Source organism: Sinohyriopsis cumingii, chromosome 1 (assembly GCF_028554795.1).
Source record: "Sinohyriopsis cumingii isolate HCF-2022 chromosome 1, ASM2855479v2, whole genome shotgun sequence".
Classification (NCBI taxonomy): Eukaryota; Metazoa; Mollusca; class Bivalvia; order Unionida; family Unionidae; genus Sinohyriopsis; species Sinohyriopsis cumingii.
Window position 1 is genome coordinate 89,590,479 of NC_142961.1, and position 15,144 is coordinate 89,605,622.

Here is a 15,144-nt window from a genome sequence, read left to right on the forward strand (position 1 = left end):
GCACGGATCTCACACATTACTGACATTCCAAAATCTTTATAATATATGCATATATTGCAAGTCTTATCAACACTGAATCACAAATATGAATTCCAGAGTAGTAACAACTTAAGCCAATCAGATCCAAGATATTTATATCTAACCCATCCATGATATTGATGATACAAGTACATATTTCAATATCAATCAATCAAAATGGGATTAGAAACATGATTTACAGAATTAAAACAAACTCAGCCAGTTGGATGCAAGAAATAAAGGTGTCGATATTTACATTTGTAAATGTCTAAATTTAGTTTATTGCCTGTAAAAGTTTACAAAATTAGTATATATAAACAGGACGCAGGAAATACCTGTTACAATTAAAATTATATATTTCACATCTTGTATTTACTTATAATGCTGATAAAATTTTCTTGAAACTGCAGTATTTACCTTAAAACATGTTTGTTAACAGAACCTTTGATTAGTGACATTTTATTTTAAAAGAAAGTTTAAAGTTTGCAAGCCACTGCATCACTTCTTAGCCACTGTAGATATTACAAAATCATTCAGAATTATAGTTCCATTATGAAATATCTCATCATATACATATATGTACATGTAACAGTAATGAATAATATTACAATAATCCTTGGGATGCATTACTGCAACTGTCAGATATATTCAACATTTTGGGGTCCAGAGTGGCCGAGTGGTCTAAAGCACTCTCCATTATGGATCACTTCCATCTCACCTCTGTCTGTGTGGGTTCAAGTCTTAGATTCGGCCAATGTGGGTATGCGAGAAAGCCTGCCAGTAGCTTCTCATGGGTCGGTGGTTCTTTCTGGGGTTTCTCCTGGGTTCTTCCTCCACCATTAATACTGGCCGCCATGTATAGCCTATTGTGTGCTGAAAAATGGCATTAAACCCCACAACAACATATTCAACAAAAACATGTCTTACAAACTGAATCCTATCATAATAAGAGATAATTGATGTGCAGCAAACGAAATGATCACAAAATGAGCAAAGTACAGCAAGCAAATTGCAATAGCTGTCAGCTCTTCAGTAAGTCTAGCAGGCACACAAGGGGAATATTTAGTTAATAACTATTTAATTAAACGGCATCATTTCACTTATTGTAATCCATGTATATATTTAAACCATTTGGTAAGTGTTGCTGCCTTATGCAAGAGCAACTCATTAATATGTGAACAACATCAATATTGAAATTATACAAGATCCTGATGATATAAGCAAATATTCCAAGATAGGGTCAGAAACATGCCCCCCCCCCCCCCAGAGTGGTAACAGTGGCAGTCACTTGGATGGAAAATCATTTAATATACATGGATCTCACTTATTATTGACCCATGCACCAGTTGATGACTTTAGAACATATTTCAAGTTTAATCGTAACATGATCAGAAATATGGCTTCCAGAGGTTCAGACAATCAAATATAAAATCACCTAATTAAAATGTTTGGATCTTCCTCATAACTCAACTCTTCAGAGATCCTAACGATATAAGCATGTATTCCAAGTTTCATCCAAATCAGATCAGAAACGAGGCAAGTGGTAACAAGCTCAGCCAATCCAATGCCTCATCACATCACGAGTATGTATGGATCTTGCTCATTATCGAACTTATATCAAAACTGGCCAGAAAGATGGCCAACAGAGTGGTAACAAAGTTAAAATACCTAATTCAAAATCATCTCATTATTATGCATGGCTCTCACTCATTATTGAATTTGTCAGAGATTTTGTTCATATAAATCCATAGTCCAAGTTTGATTGAAATTTGGATTAGAAATATGGGATTCTTGGTGGTTATAAGCAATTATGGATGGACAAACACAATTCACAATGTAGCGCTGATGCAGGACCATACTGTAAGCTCACTTGACCTTGCTGCTAGGTGAGCTAAGAATTACTTTGAACTTGGAACCACAGATCTCCAAGCCAATACGGTTATTTCTGCTGCATAAAGGAATAAATGTAATAATTTCATTTAACTCAGTCTTACTGAAATTAAAGTTATCTACTAGAATTAAATGCATATGACAATTTTATTGTTTTTAAGTGCCAATGACCTTGAAGCTACTGGCCTCAAAATTAATAGAGTTCTTTCAGAGGCCAGGTGAAACACATGGAATCTTATAAATTTTCATCCAGCAACAAATAAAAACACTTGTCCTTGACAGATGACTAAAACCTATGATACCACACAATTTTGATTGCAGGGGTATAGTCATGTTTGCTCAGCCCAGTTCATAAGTCGTGTATAAACTAAGGTATCAGTACAAGCCATGGTTGCTGTCTAAACACTGCCACAGGCTAGTTGCTGTTGTAGGGTTTGATGCCATTTTCAGCACATGATAGGCTATACATGGCGGCCAGCATTAATGGTAGAGGAAGAACCCAGGAAAACCCTGGAAATAACCAATGACCCACTAGAAGCTACTGGCAAGCTTTTTCACATACAAACATTGGCTGAATCTGAGACTCGAACCCACGCAGACAGAGGTGAGATGGCAGTGATCCATAACAGAGAGCACTTTAGACCACTCTGCCACTCAGGGCCCCTGCCGCAGGCTCAAGTTAATCTCTTATGCAAGGTTACCATGACCAGAGAGAAGATCTGTCATCTTGAATCGGCACAAGTGTTAGATAGCGCAACTTCCCACCTAGGTGTTATGGCTTTGTCCTAAGATCAGAGGAACCGCTAGACACAGGGGCATCTTCTAAATCTGTCCCCACGTAGACAGACAGCGAGAAGGACATTGTCCGCTAAGTTTGATTGGATTGAATCAAAGAGACATCCAATTGGAATTGAGATGAAGGGTGTGATAACAGTTTCGATCTAAATTATGGCTTCTAACTAGCAAGCAAAAATGTAGTCTTGCCTAGGAAGATTGATGAGCAATATACAGTGACTCCAAGAAAGCCACTCGTAATTTGCGGTAAAACTTAGAGAGGAGATTCTAAGGAAAGACAAAGCTTCATAAAGGTCAGTAGGTTATTTCCTCAATTTTTGCAGAATATTACGGCATTGTAATTTTAATTATGTGTAGTGTGTATACTTAATTACCAGGAACGTTTAGTTCATAGAATTACCTTAAAGTTTTGTAGTGTTCATTTACATGCATATTTGAGTATTATGTAAAGAATTATGTAGATTGTTAGCTTGTGGTCAGAATTATTTTGTAATTCACTATTAGATTACTTCGTAGTAACCTAGTGCATTTATTCATGTGATATGTTTCATTTTATACATGCCTGAATTGTGAATTTGGAAAATGGTTGAAGTGTGTAAGATTAGTAAATGTGGATATATCAGAGCATGGACATTTGAATATTTGTGTACTTTGTATGAGTTGTAATGGAAAGAAATGTGTCTTTTGTGATACTGTTTAGTATAATGGGATTAGGAATATGTACTGATCAATTTTAATGAAGTATTTATGAGAAGTAATTGTTACTGTGCTTTTATTATGATGTTGTTTTACCATACAAGAACATATGAGTATTTCCATGTGAATGAATGCATGACCGAAGAAATTTAATAGCCGTTATCTGATGATAGGCTGGGTGTATTGTGAGATGAGAAGGCTTAGGAAAATACTGTAACATCCTTGTGTTTTCACAGGAAACTTTTTGGGGGACAGAACTTCCGGTTCAGTTAAGTCCCAAGTCTCTAAGAGGGGAGACAGAATTGAGACTAGCAGAGCAGTCTAGTCGGTGAAGACAGTCAAGGAGGAGAAGGAAATAGAGTCGAAGAGGAGTATAGGAGTTGAGAAGGAGAAGGAATTTGGAGAAAGTCGGGAGGAAGAGGAGAAGGAATTTGAGGAATACAGAAGAATATAGAGAGAAGAATACACAGATGAGTAGAATAAAAGGACATGTGGAAAGTTATCTCACACTACAAATCAAATGATGCAACAGGCTATCACAGGGTTGAGCAGAAGGAGAGTACTTGGGGAAATTTGATCAGTTTACTATTGAATTGTCATTAAATTGTTATTCGTAGAACTTCACTTTTTTTGTATATTCAATCATTTAACCGTCGGCATTGCTGACTGGGGGCTCGGAGCTTTACATCAATCTTTCACTAATTTAGCTTCCAACCAAAATCGAGCCTGGATGGGACTTCTATAATAATTTAAATAGTATATTGGAAGCACCCCACGCCAACCGTAACACACCCACCACAGTGACAGCATAACAACCCATCACTCGACAGGTATTGAAAAAGTTATAAAAAAAATCAAAGTATTTATTACATTCTAGTAACATTAATTCTGCCATAGCATGTGGACTTAATACAAAATCAACACACATCTTGATTGCTCAATTCTGTAATCTATTTCAGCTACAGCAGCAACTTTCAGTAAAGAAATGGGCAACAATGGCCACTAATGAAGTGATGAAACTGTCAAAACTCTGCCAATAATTGCACACAAATTAGAATATTAATCTTGCTGAATATACAGTATACAACAATGTGCACCCATATGAGAATATGGGACTTGCAGCATGTACAGTACAAAAGCGCATACACCTAGATGAAAATATGGGACTTGCAGCATGTACAGTACAAAATTGTATACACCCAAATGAGAATATGGAACTTGCAACATGTACAGTACAAAACTGCATATACCCAGATGAGAATATGGAACTTGCAACATGTACAGTACAAAACTGCATGCACCCAGATGAGAATATGGAACTTGCAGCATGTACAGTACAAAACTGCATGCACCCAGATGAGAATATGGGACTTGCAGCATGTACAGTACAAAACTGCATACACCCAGATGAGAATATGGGACTTGCAGCATGTACAGTACAAAACTGCATACACCCAGATGAGAATATGGGACTTGCAGCATGTAGAGCACAAAACTGCATACACCAAGATAAGAATATGGGACTTGCAACATGTATAGTACAAAACATACACCAAGACACAGTACACCCAGCTGAGAAGCTTTTATACATATTATGTCAATAACAGAAGGCCTGAAGTTGTATAATCTCAAGAATTCGGTAGAAGATCTTACGTTTATTATCCTCAGAACGTAGGAAGCCCTGGGCTTCTGCCTCTGATGAGAATTTTTTGTACCGGGCTCCAGCAAAACCATTCACTTGTTCACGACATGACTCCCTACAAGAAATAAACACCATAATTCCAAGTTGGACCTGAAATAGTTACCATTAAGACTAAAAATTGAACTTAAAATGTTGACTGAAAGCCTCTGGTGACCTAAAGAATCATAATGCAGTAACTAAAATCATAATGTGTAACTAGAAAACTTTCAAATTACACATATGTCAAGGTGTAATTTTACACTAATAACAGCTAACACATGCAATTCATAGCATAATGCCTTTTTTATGGTGAGCCTGACCATTCCTACATTAAGTAACCATTTTAACATGTAACAGGTTGAGTTCACAGCCTAGGAAAACAAGTTTATTATCATATATTTATGAGTTACCAGTCTAATACATGGCCTGTACAAATAACGTTAATGGAAGGTAAAGAACAGGAAAGATGTTGAAAAAAGAAATACAGAATAATTACAGTCAGCAATAAAATTGATTTCTATTAGTATAAACTATCATCAGAATAAAGTAAAGTTGTTTGTTGTTGTTTTAGGATTTAATGCCAGACCAAATATGCAACATATACTAGAGAATAGGTTCCCAACCCAATAAGGGTCATGAGGATGTTCTGGGGGGTCACCAAAATGTTTTTTTAGGGTGGCAAAAAATATTTAAAAAATGTGTAAACAGGGTTGTTAGGATAAAAAAAACTATTTTTTGTACAGTTGCAGTCAAAGAAGGTTGGGGCACTATAAAAGAAGAAATACACATAGAGAATTTCATTGGTTGCCATAAGTTTGAAGCATATAATTGTTCTGTCAAAGAGATCTATATCCTATTAAAAAGAAACTTTGTTATAATTACTGTACTCTTTAACAGAGAGACAGTAACTCAAACTTCCTTTTGTATTCTTCTATCACTGACTCCCCAATGAACTGATTTATTTTCAACTGTGGACAGGACAAGCTGTTGATAGATCCATTTTCTGTAACCTCAAGCGATTTAAGAAAGACTTCATCCAGCTAAGGGCAATAGTGCCATGCGCATGATACAACATTAGTGGCTTAGTCACCCCATCACACCTGATAAAAGGGCGGCTTTAGAAAGCAAAGCATCCATAGGAACTTTCTGGCATTCAAAATACACGTAAATAACATATGGGACTTTCATCTTCCATAACAGATTGTTCTTGCAGGATTCCAAATTGCAAAATACCATCAAATCTCTGTAGTAAAATTCATAGTTGTCAAGTAAGTATAACAAAATGTCAACACTGAACTTTCTTCCAGAGTTCTTACTGTACCAGTAAATCAACCAGGAATTTTTTTTATCCATAGGTAATGATGCCATGTCTCTGAACCATGCTACTCAGCCACAACAGATCAACCTCAGTCTACTGACATATATCTCTGCTTTGTACATGTGGGGATAGTCATTTTGCATAAGAGCCAATTTCCCAAGTTTTTGGGTATGGTCTAAGAAACCTGTACTGGAAATTCTGTGTTACCACACTTGAGATGACCCAGTTATTGTTGTTATTTTCACATCATATGCGAGTCGGGGAATAGGACAAGTTCTTTTTCTGGTGGCTGATGCTGTATGACTGATTGTGGTCGTGGTCCATTGTGATCAGAGTTGTATGGCCAAGTCCAGTTGTGAAGGGCTGTCATGACTTTGTCCAGTTCTTGAGGTTGGGAAGGGGTACAGGATAATGATCCTCATATCCAGTCCACAATTCTGCGAGACTGAAACTGACACTTATTGCTGCTCTCCATCTTGCAGTCCAGAAAATATATGGTTCAAAGCCTTGCATGCAATGTTTTTGTCCCCCCAAGCTATGAATAACTTCTGTCCAAAACATGCAAGACCGACATGTGTTCAAAGGATGACAACCAGAAAACTACACAATCGTGAGTGGTTGTTGTGGTCCAAGGATGACATTGCTGGGGTGGGAGTGGAAGACAAGTGCCCCACTTCTCCAGAAATGCCCCATATGGCTAGCGTCTCTGATAGCCTCTGTCAACTAAAATCCAGCTCCTGGCCTTTGCGAGTAGCTTAGCTTCAAAGTCCAGTGGACCAGGTTTCCACTAACAGGAGAAGGGGTAAAGGTGGACCACTGGCACCTTAAAACCAGTTGCTTTGGGCAGATGGGACTCGTAAACCTTAGAATGGTAGCTCATCTAGGAGAAGGAAAACTCTGATTCCAAGCATCCGCTGCCTTGCAGCTATACCCACTCATGGGAAAGACTAAGGGAGTAAACCCAGACAGAACATCTGGAGACAGAGTCCCTAAGGCAGTCTGATATTGACTTCAACATCATTCTGGCAACTCCTGCAATGCTGTTGGTTCCAAGCATTATCAGCATTAGTTGTTCCCTTGGGTCCACCAGTTGCGTAGAGAGGGGGATCTACTCCATAGGAAACAGCTGATTTTCCATACCACCCTGCCCAGGCTTCGTAGCTCCACTGGAGAGGACACTCCAATGCCGTAGTAAGGAGTCAGCACAACACAGGATGTAGCAGTTTACCGGGTTCAAAGTCATAAAATTGGCATAGAGCTTGGCGCCAGGGGTTGCATCCGACAGTGGGAGAGATAAACATTTTTCACTGGACAGCTACTGCCCGCCTCAAGCTGGGCAGCCCCCAGTCAGTAAGGTGCTGCCTACAATGGCCTGCCTGCTTCACTGGGTGTGTAGAGCTTAAAGAACCATCTCAACAAGTGGGCTACAAACTCTGCCACCAGGCAAGACTCAAAGAAGAAATAAGAAGACTCCAGTTCTTCGTTTCACAAGCTGGAACATAAGGACCATGTGTCTTGGATTCAACACTGACCTGCAGCAAATCGACGATGCACAGTAGACTGCCATCACTGACAGAGAACTATCCCAATTGAATGTCAACACTGCCTGCCTCCAGGAGACCTGACTGGCCAACAGCGGCACCATCAGGGAAGCCAACTACACCTTCTTTTGGCAAAGGAAGCCCTCAGATGAACCTAGGCAGCATGGTGTAGGCTTCGCTATAAAGAATGCACTAGTAGCCTTCATTGACCATCCGTCATCAGGTACTGAGAGAATCCTTGCCCTCCTGCTGTCAACATCCTCAGGCCCAGCCAAAATCTTCAGCATGTACACCTGAAAACCCTGCTCCACCCACAAGGTGAAAGGCAAGTTCTATGAGGCTCTGGATTAGGCAATATCCAGTATCCCCAACAATGAAGGCCTCTACCTACTAGGAGACTTCAATGCTAGAGTGGGAACTGACCATGAGGCCTGGTCCACCTGTCTCAGCTCTCACGGATGGGGCAAGATTAACAAGAATGGTCAGCGACTGCTGGAGATGTGCTGCTCCTAAAGCCTATGTGTGACCAACACCTTCTTCAAATGCATGAAGATTCACCAGGTGTCATGGAGACAACCACATTCCTGCCACTGGCACCAGCTAGACCTCGTCATTGCACATTACATGCGACCACACTCAAATTAATACTTATTTAAAAAACTGGAGCATTTGTTAAAACAAAAGCTCAATATAAATATTCTTTAAATGATTTTAAATGAATAATATAAAGATGATTTCTTCTATTGTACACTCTCATCATCAAAGTTCATGATTATGGACTGGATTTATCTACATGAAGTACATCTGGTTTGAGGAGCAAGGGAAGTGTCTTGAATAATCTGCATGTGTGTTTCTGTTTTGTCATTGAATGTTTGGAATCATAATGTGGGAAAAACATGAACTCTTTCAATTGTAATTATCAAAAAGATGCTATGGAATATAATGTTCAATTCATTTTGAGTGCAGTATGGAGAATGTTATTGCACTTGGAATGTAGTCTAAATTACAGTACAATTTCAAAATATGTAATCAAGCTTTAGAACCCATGACATAGCTCATGTAATCCAAATTTGTAGAAGTAAGAAAGTACATTTTGGAAAGAAATATGCAAAAATGAAATTATATTTTTGTCATTCTTATTACCAACTAAAGAAGACATGTTTATGCCTTGTCACTTGCATGCTCCCCTAGCTATGTTATGACCTGTATTATGTATGGTGTCTATCACTAGCCTAAATCTAAAACATTGTATCAACAAACAGTGCTCAAAGAAAATTTTTTTTTACACAGGCCCTGGACTGGTGACTTAAATAAACTGGCTGAAATTCCACAAGCCCAGACTCTAATTTCCACATGCCCAAAATTTCCCCTTTCTTAATATTGTCACACGACATTGGAATAACTACAATTCAAATGTAAATTCAATAGGGTTTAAAGGAATTTGAAAGTAATGCAAGTGTCATTATTGTTCATCACTACAATCACTAGGGACTGGATGGTCCTGGTGTTCAAACTTCTCTGCTGGATTCTCTGTGTGAATCTAGTCAGAACCGAGTTTCACTCATGTGATTCACAATGTAAAACTCCATCACCCAAGAGTTCTGAAATTTATTTTTGCTGGGCTTCACTGTTAGCTAATTGCTTACTAAATCAGCTTCAAAACTGAATTACACTTGAACACTATTCAGACAACTAAAATGATTATGTTTTGCATTCACTACATGCAGTCAAATCCGACATCAAAGAAACGTTGCCGCTGCTCACAAACTTGTCAAAAATATAATACATATGACTTAAACATTCTCATTCAAGGCAATGATATGTAATAACTTTTGTTCTTGTATATGCATCTAGCATCCCTTTCCTGTAATGAGTTGTTCCACTTCCTGATCCTACTTATCCTAATTAGCACAATGGGCTCTCCCACTGCAGCCTTCAAATAATTCTCACTAGCTATTGTCAGTCAGTTAAGTAATATGTGAAATGATGATTTATACCTAACCTCATTTTCTTTAACTGCCACTATTTAAAATGCCCAAGGGATAGTTTTACAGCAGCTCCAATCATGACTATTTACCATTTATATGTGCTACATGCTACATGTAACTGGGATATACTGAAAAAATGTTTTTCTTTTTTTCTTTTTTTTTGAAGATTACTGAAAATTATGTTTTCTTGAAACACGATTGTGTCAGGGGGTACAAAATTGTATTTTCAGCAAGACACGTCACGCTTCAATTTCAGATCTCCATTTCGTGCAGGACAGTGGTTATCTGATTTAGATTCCACCATGTTATGTCAAGTATGTCATCATCTCAAAAAAACATTTACAAATTTAATCAGCATGATCAAAGTTTCCTCAGGCAAATTACATTTTTTTTACAAGCCCGACAGGCATTTCACTTAGAATACAGGACAGGCCTGATCTAAAATTAGAGGGGCCCCAGGCATCAAGCTAGTGGACATTTTAAGCACTGACAAAGTTAACGCTCAAAATTACAAAGCAGCAGAGGCCCTTACTTTTCTACTAATACCTTCAGTTGCATTTGTTTCCTAAGAATTTAGTACTTTCACTTATAAAATGGTATGTATCTAATAGATATGATAGCCCTTGCCCTCAGTATCATTTTCAATGCTACTTTTATGTACTCAAGAGAGCAATGGTCATTGTCTGAACCATTCCAATAACGAAAAGTTACAAACATTTCTCCGAAATAACTGTTTAAATGATCAGAATGGTATTTTCAATACTGTGTCTCTCACATTTGTTGTGAATACTGTGAATATCACATTCATTCATTTGCTTGTTTGAAAGTTTCATTTGTGACACAGTAAACTCATCTACATTGTTCACTTTATCATCTCTACTTTCAAATAGACGAAACAGCTGTTTTAGTTCATCCACAAGCAAATATAATAAACTAAAACCTAAAGTCTACTAAATGAGTGTACATGATTTGTTTACAAAGTAATTCGTAATACACTATACTATTTTTACTCACAGGTGTTGTGCACGTATGTGCAATATCAAGGTGTTCGGTATTGTAGAATACCTAATGATTTTGACAATGTAAAGTTAACGGGGGCAAAAAGGGAGTATATAATAATATAAAATCCTTAATCACTAAGTGGCAGGCATCATGGAATGATACTGTTAATAACAAGTTCCATTTAATCAAGCCAACCTTAGGCAAATGGCCTCCTTCCTACAGAACCATTTGTAGGGAAAAAGTAGTCATTGCAATAATCAGAACTAGTAATACTTACATTAACCCAATCCTACATATTAAAGGGTAAAGACCATCCTGATTGTCTTTCATGCAATTAACCCTTCATCATGAAGCATTTAATGATATATTGTTTAGATCTCCAACCTACATGTCATCATTATTACAATGTTCAACACATGAAGGAACTTTGTGATATGTTAATGTCTCTTGTATTTGAAATATTTGGAAGGAAGTTAAAATTTATTCAAACTATAGTTGTGTGCAATCCACATTCCACTGAGTACTTTTAACTAACAATTGTACTGCAGGGCTGAGCAAATATTTTTTTTAACCACTAGTCCAGGACAAGTGGTTTCAGAAAATTCACTATTCCCACCTTTTTCTTCACTAGTCCCACCTTACTCTTCACTAGACCCACCTTACTTTTCACTGGTCCCAAAATGGTAGTCACTTGCCGAGATTTGATGAGATGTATGTATTTGATGAGATGTATGTACTTAATCCATAGAAAAAAACGAAATAATATACAAAGTAATTATTTCTTAAAAGAATTTAATTTTTAAAAACATTGGTTGTTATACATTTGGCTTCTTCAGGTTCAGGTATATAAATGTTTTAGCTCATGGATTTGAAAATATGTCCATGTATATGTCTACCACCATCAGAGTCATATATTCAAGACAGGGATAACAAGCACACTCAGTATCCATCTTACGTTTTATCCCTCCATTTTCAAAAAATTTACCTACTCCGAATTGCCGTTATTATCTTCCTTGCGAAAATAATTTAGCAAACTCATTTTATCCGCAGAGTAACTATCAGCTTTCTTCACAACTACTTCTAAAGTCATCATAAGATCAAATTTCTCTTTTAAATACAAACCAAAACAGCTCATTAATTAGTGTAATTGTTTCACTTCAAACACAATATCGCACGTGGAAGTTAATCATCTGTATAATCAATTATAAATTAAAGAATCATTACTGTCATTTAATCAGTTCATAAAGGAAACCAACACTGATGTCAGTAAAGTACCTTTCATTAATTCAATTACACTGACTCGCTGGATTAAAATCATAGTGATCCACTGGTTATGATCTAGATTGAGTAAACTCACTGCAACAAAAGCGCTTACAACACTGCTAATTGGTCATACTGGCTTTCTTTTGTTTGACATGTTTTGATTTGCCGATAATTTGGTCGCTTAGCCCAATATGCAGTCAAGCGGTAACAGGATGTAAATGTATACACAAAGAGGAGTAGAATCAAGTAATCAGTACACCTGGAGGGCATGATTGGCCAAATAAAGGTAGATATAGTGATTAAAGCACAAAAATAAGGACTAGCCCGACCTTTTTAAAAAGTACTTGTCCTGGACTAGCAACTTGGAAAATTTTACTTGCTCAACGTCAAAAATTACTAGTCCGGGACGTCAGGCTATGGGATTTGCTCAGCCCTGTACTTTTAATCACCCTTATATATTTTCACCATATCATTCTTGTGTTTTTATTGCTCATTGTTAATAAACCTTAATATTTTTATTTTATATTTTGTATCACAACCTTTTCGTGGCACTATATAGCCTTACAGTGCTGGTGCACTGTAAAATCCAAAATCAACCAAAATAAAACAAAGCATTAAACAGGTATGATCCCACTGTCAGAATTTTAATTTATTAGAAACAAAGACATCAGTGTAAGTAAACTCTGACTAAAGCAATATGACTTTAATTTGTAGAAAAGCATCGATACAGACTGCCAAGCTTGTGAGCTATTTCTGAAAGTTTTAATTCTTGTTCCAATGTTAGTCAACCTTGGAACAGGTTACACAGCACCATTATTATGGAGTAAGACGGCAACCCCCAAAATAAATGAGGGTCGATGTCTTACACTGTAGGACTATGTTCAGGTAAATATGTTTCCTTCTTTCAGTAGGTAACATCATCAAGCTACTCCTAGTCCCTCAATATAAGACATCAACCCTGATATTTATGTTTTGGGCTTGACCCCCAAAAGCATAATATCATGGTCGATGTCTAGTCCTACATGTAAGACACATCACATGTTGATTTTGTTTAGGTGCTATGTCTTACTATCCAAATAACGGCCCTGTATGTGTTCCGATGTCGTTGACATCGAAATGAGTAGTCAAAGTTTCAGGAATACCTCACATATCTGACAGCATATATCAACACTCTTCCACTAATGTATGTGTAATTAATATGCTTACTGTGCTGTCTTTATCCTGGCAGAATGAAAATATGACACTAGCAAATGGATGCCTTTTCATGTTCCATTGACATACATTTGAATTTGTTGCAATGCGACAGTAGTAGAGGTATGCCAAAGTATGTTTAAGTAGGTTCATCTGGCAGATATGTTTCTTGAATGAAACGAAATGTTGCTTTACAGTTCCAATAGGCATATTATATTTGTATTCGTTTCATTAAAGAATAATATTTCCACTTAACCCGATTTCAGCATTCCCGGCTTTCATCGCTTTCCAATCAACTGAAATGTAGGCCAAAGAAACTTGAAAACAGGTCGATTTTTTTTGTGCAAGTTTGAATTTATTAGAAAAAAGACATCAGAGTAAGTAAAGTCTGACTAAAACATTATTACCTTACTTTGTAGAAAAGTTGACAGTTGTGTGAGATATTCCTGAAAATTTGACTTTCGTTACGATTTTAGACAACATCAAAACACACTAAACAGCGCTGTTAGTTAGGCTGTAAGATCCTGACGCCCAAAACATAAATATTAGCGTCAGGTCTTACATGTATGATGTAGGACTAGGTCGATGTTTTACAGTGTAGGACTAAGCTGCCCTCTCCCGAAAAGAGTTTGATTTCACGACCTTTATACAAGTGATGGGGACAGCTTGACAATATTGGCCAAGATGGACAGATGTACAAAAGTGATAACTTGTCCACCAGCCACAATCTTTTATCCTTAGGCATTGATTTCACATTTTGGTGTGAGACCCCTTTACCAGTTTTGCTTTAATACTTAAAGTGAATGCGTGGGCACGCTTGTGCCATTTGAAACCTAATATAAATTCAACCGGTTTTGTTTTATTGATTACCAGTCATGGAAAATTCCAGTTTTTCGACCCTTTCTTACTGCATAGTAAGGCATTGTGACAAATCCTTTAATAAATAACCGTAGCATCAGTCTTCGCAGACATACCGACTACATTCGGAACATGTGAGTCTCTTTCCAAACCAACATTAGTCTGGTTCCCTGCTGAGTATTCTCCTTGCGTTGCACTCCGCAGGAAGCATAATAAGCAGGAAACCAGACTAAACCGACACCAATAAATCGGAATACTTTCGTCCATTTCCATCGCACCCAGCTATTCGACCTGCATGGAATAGAGACGAGACTTTCCGAATGTTTTTCTACCAAAGTTTAAACTAGCCTGGTTCCTGTTTCTGTAAAAACGTACCTATGTAATACGTACACATATCAATAACGTATCCATTTCAAAACGTACTCAAATCAAAACGTACCCAAAGTAAAAGTATATCTCAAAACGTTGAGATATAGACGTTTATTTCTTTTTAGGTTTATATGTTTAGCAGCAGAGGAGGTGAACAGACCTTTTGATGTTATTAATAGGACTAACGGTACTAATTCAACTCCAATAGTAAACATATTGAAACACTATCATATTCAAAATTCAGTAACTTAAAATTTCTGGGTGTTGATGATGAGACCTATAATTATCCATGCACATCTAACCGTGGTGCAAGCTTATGATTGGAGAACACCATATGAGTCGCGGGATTTTGTTTATTTACATGTGCGTGGAACACATGTTATTGATTCCACACCAAACGATTCAGGTACTACTTTCATCGTTGAGTACTCCTGAGTCAAGCCTGTAAAAATACTAAAATTGCATCAGTAGAAATTTGTCTGTATTTTTTTTAAAATTACATATAGGATAAGCTCTCAAAAGATAAAATTTTAA

At 37.2% G+C, this 15,144-nt stretch overlaps 1 protein-coding gene across 1 annotated transcript in view; it reads right to left on the bottom strand.

Moving 5' to 3' along the window:
• Positions 1 to 14,388, bottom strand: part of LOC149807314 (ribonuclease H1-like) — a 44,953-nt gene extending 30,565 nt beyond the window's left edge. The window contains exons 1-2 of the mRNA XM_089965216.1: positions 14,254 to 14,388; positions 5,053 to 5,156 (exon numbers count right to left, since the gene is read on the bottom strand). Coding sequence (XP_089821342.1) covers positions 5,053 to 5,156; positions 14,254 to 14,339 — 190 coding nt within the window. The 5' untranslated portion in view covers positions 14,340 to 14,388. The remainder of the gene's footprint in view (positions 1 to 5,052; positions 5,157 to 14,253) is intronic.
• Between the last annotated feature and the right edge of the window lie 756 nt (positions 14,389 to 15,144).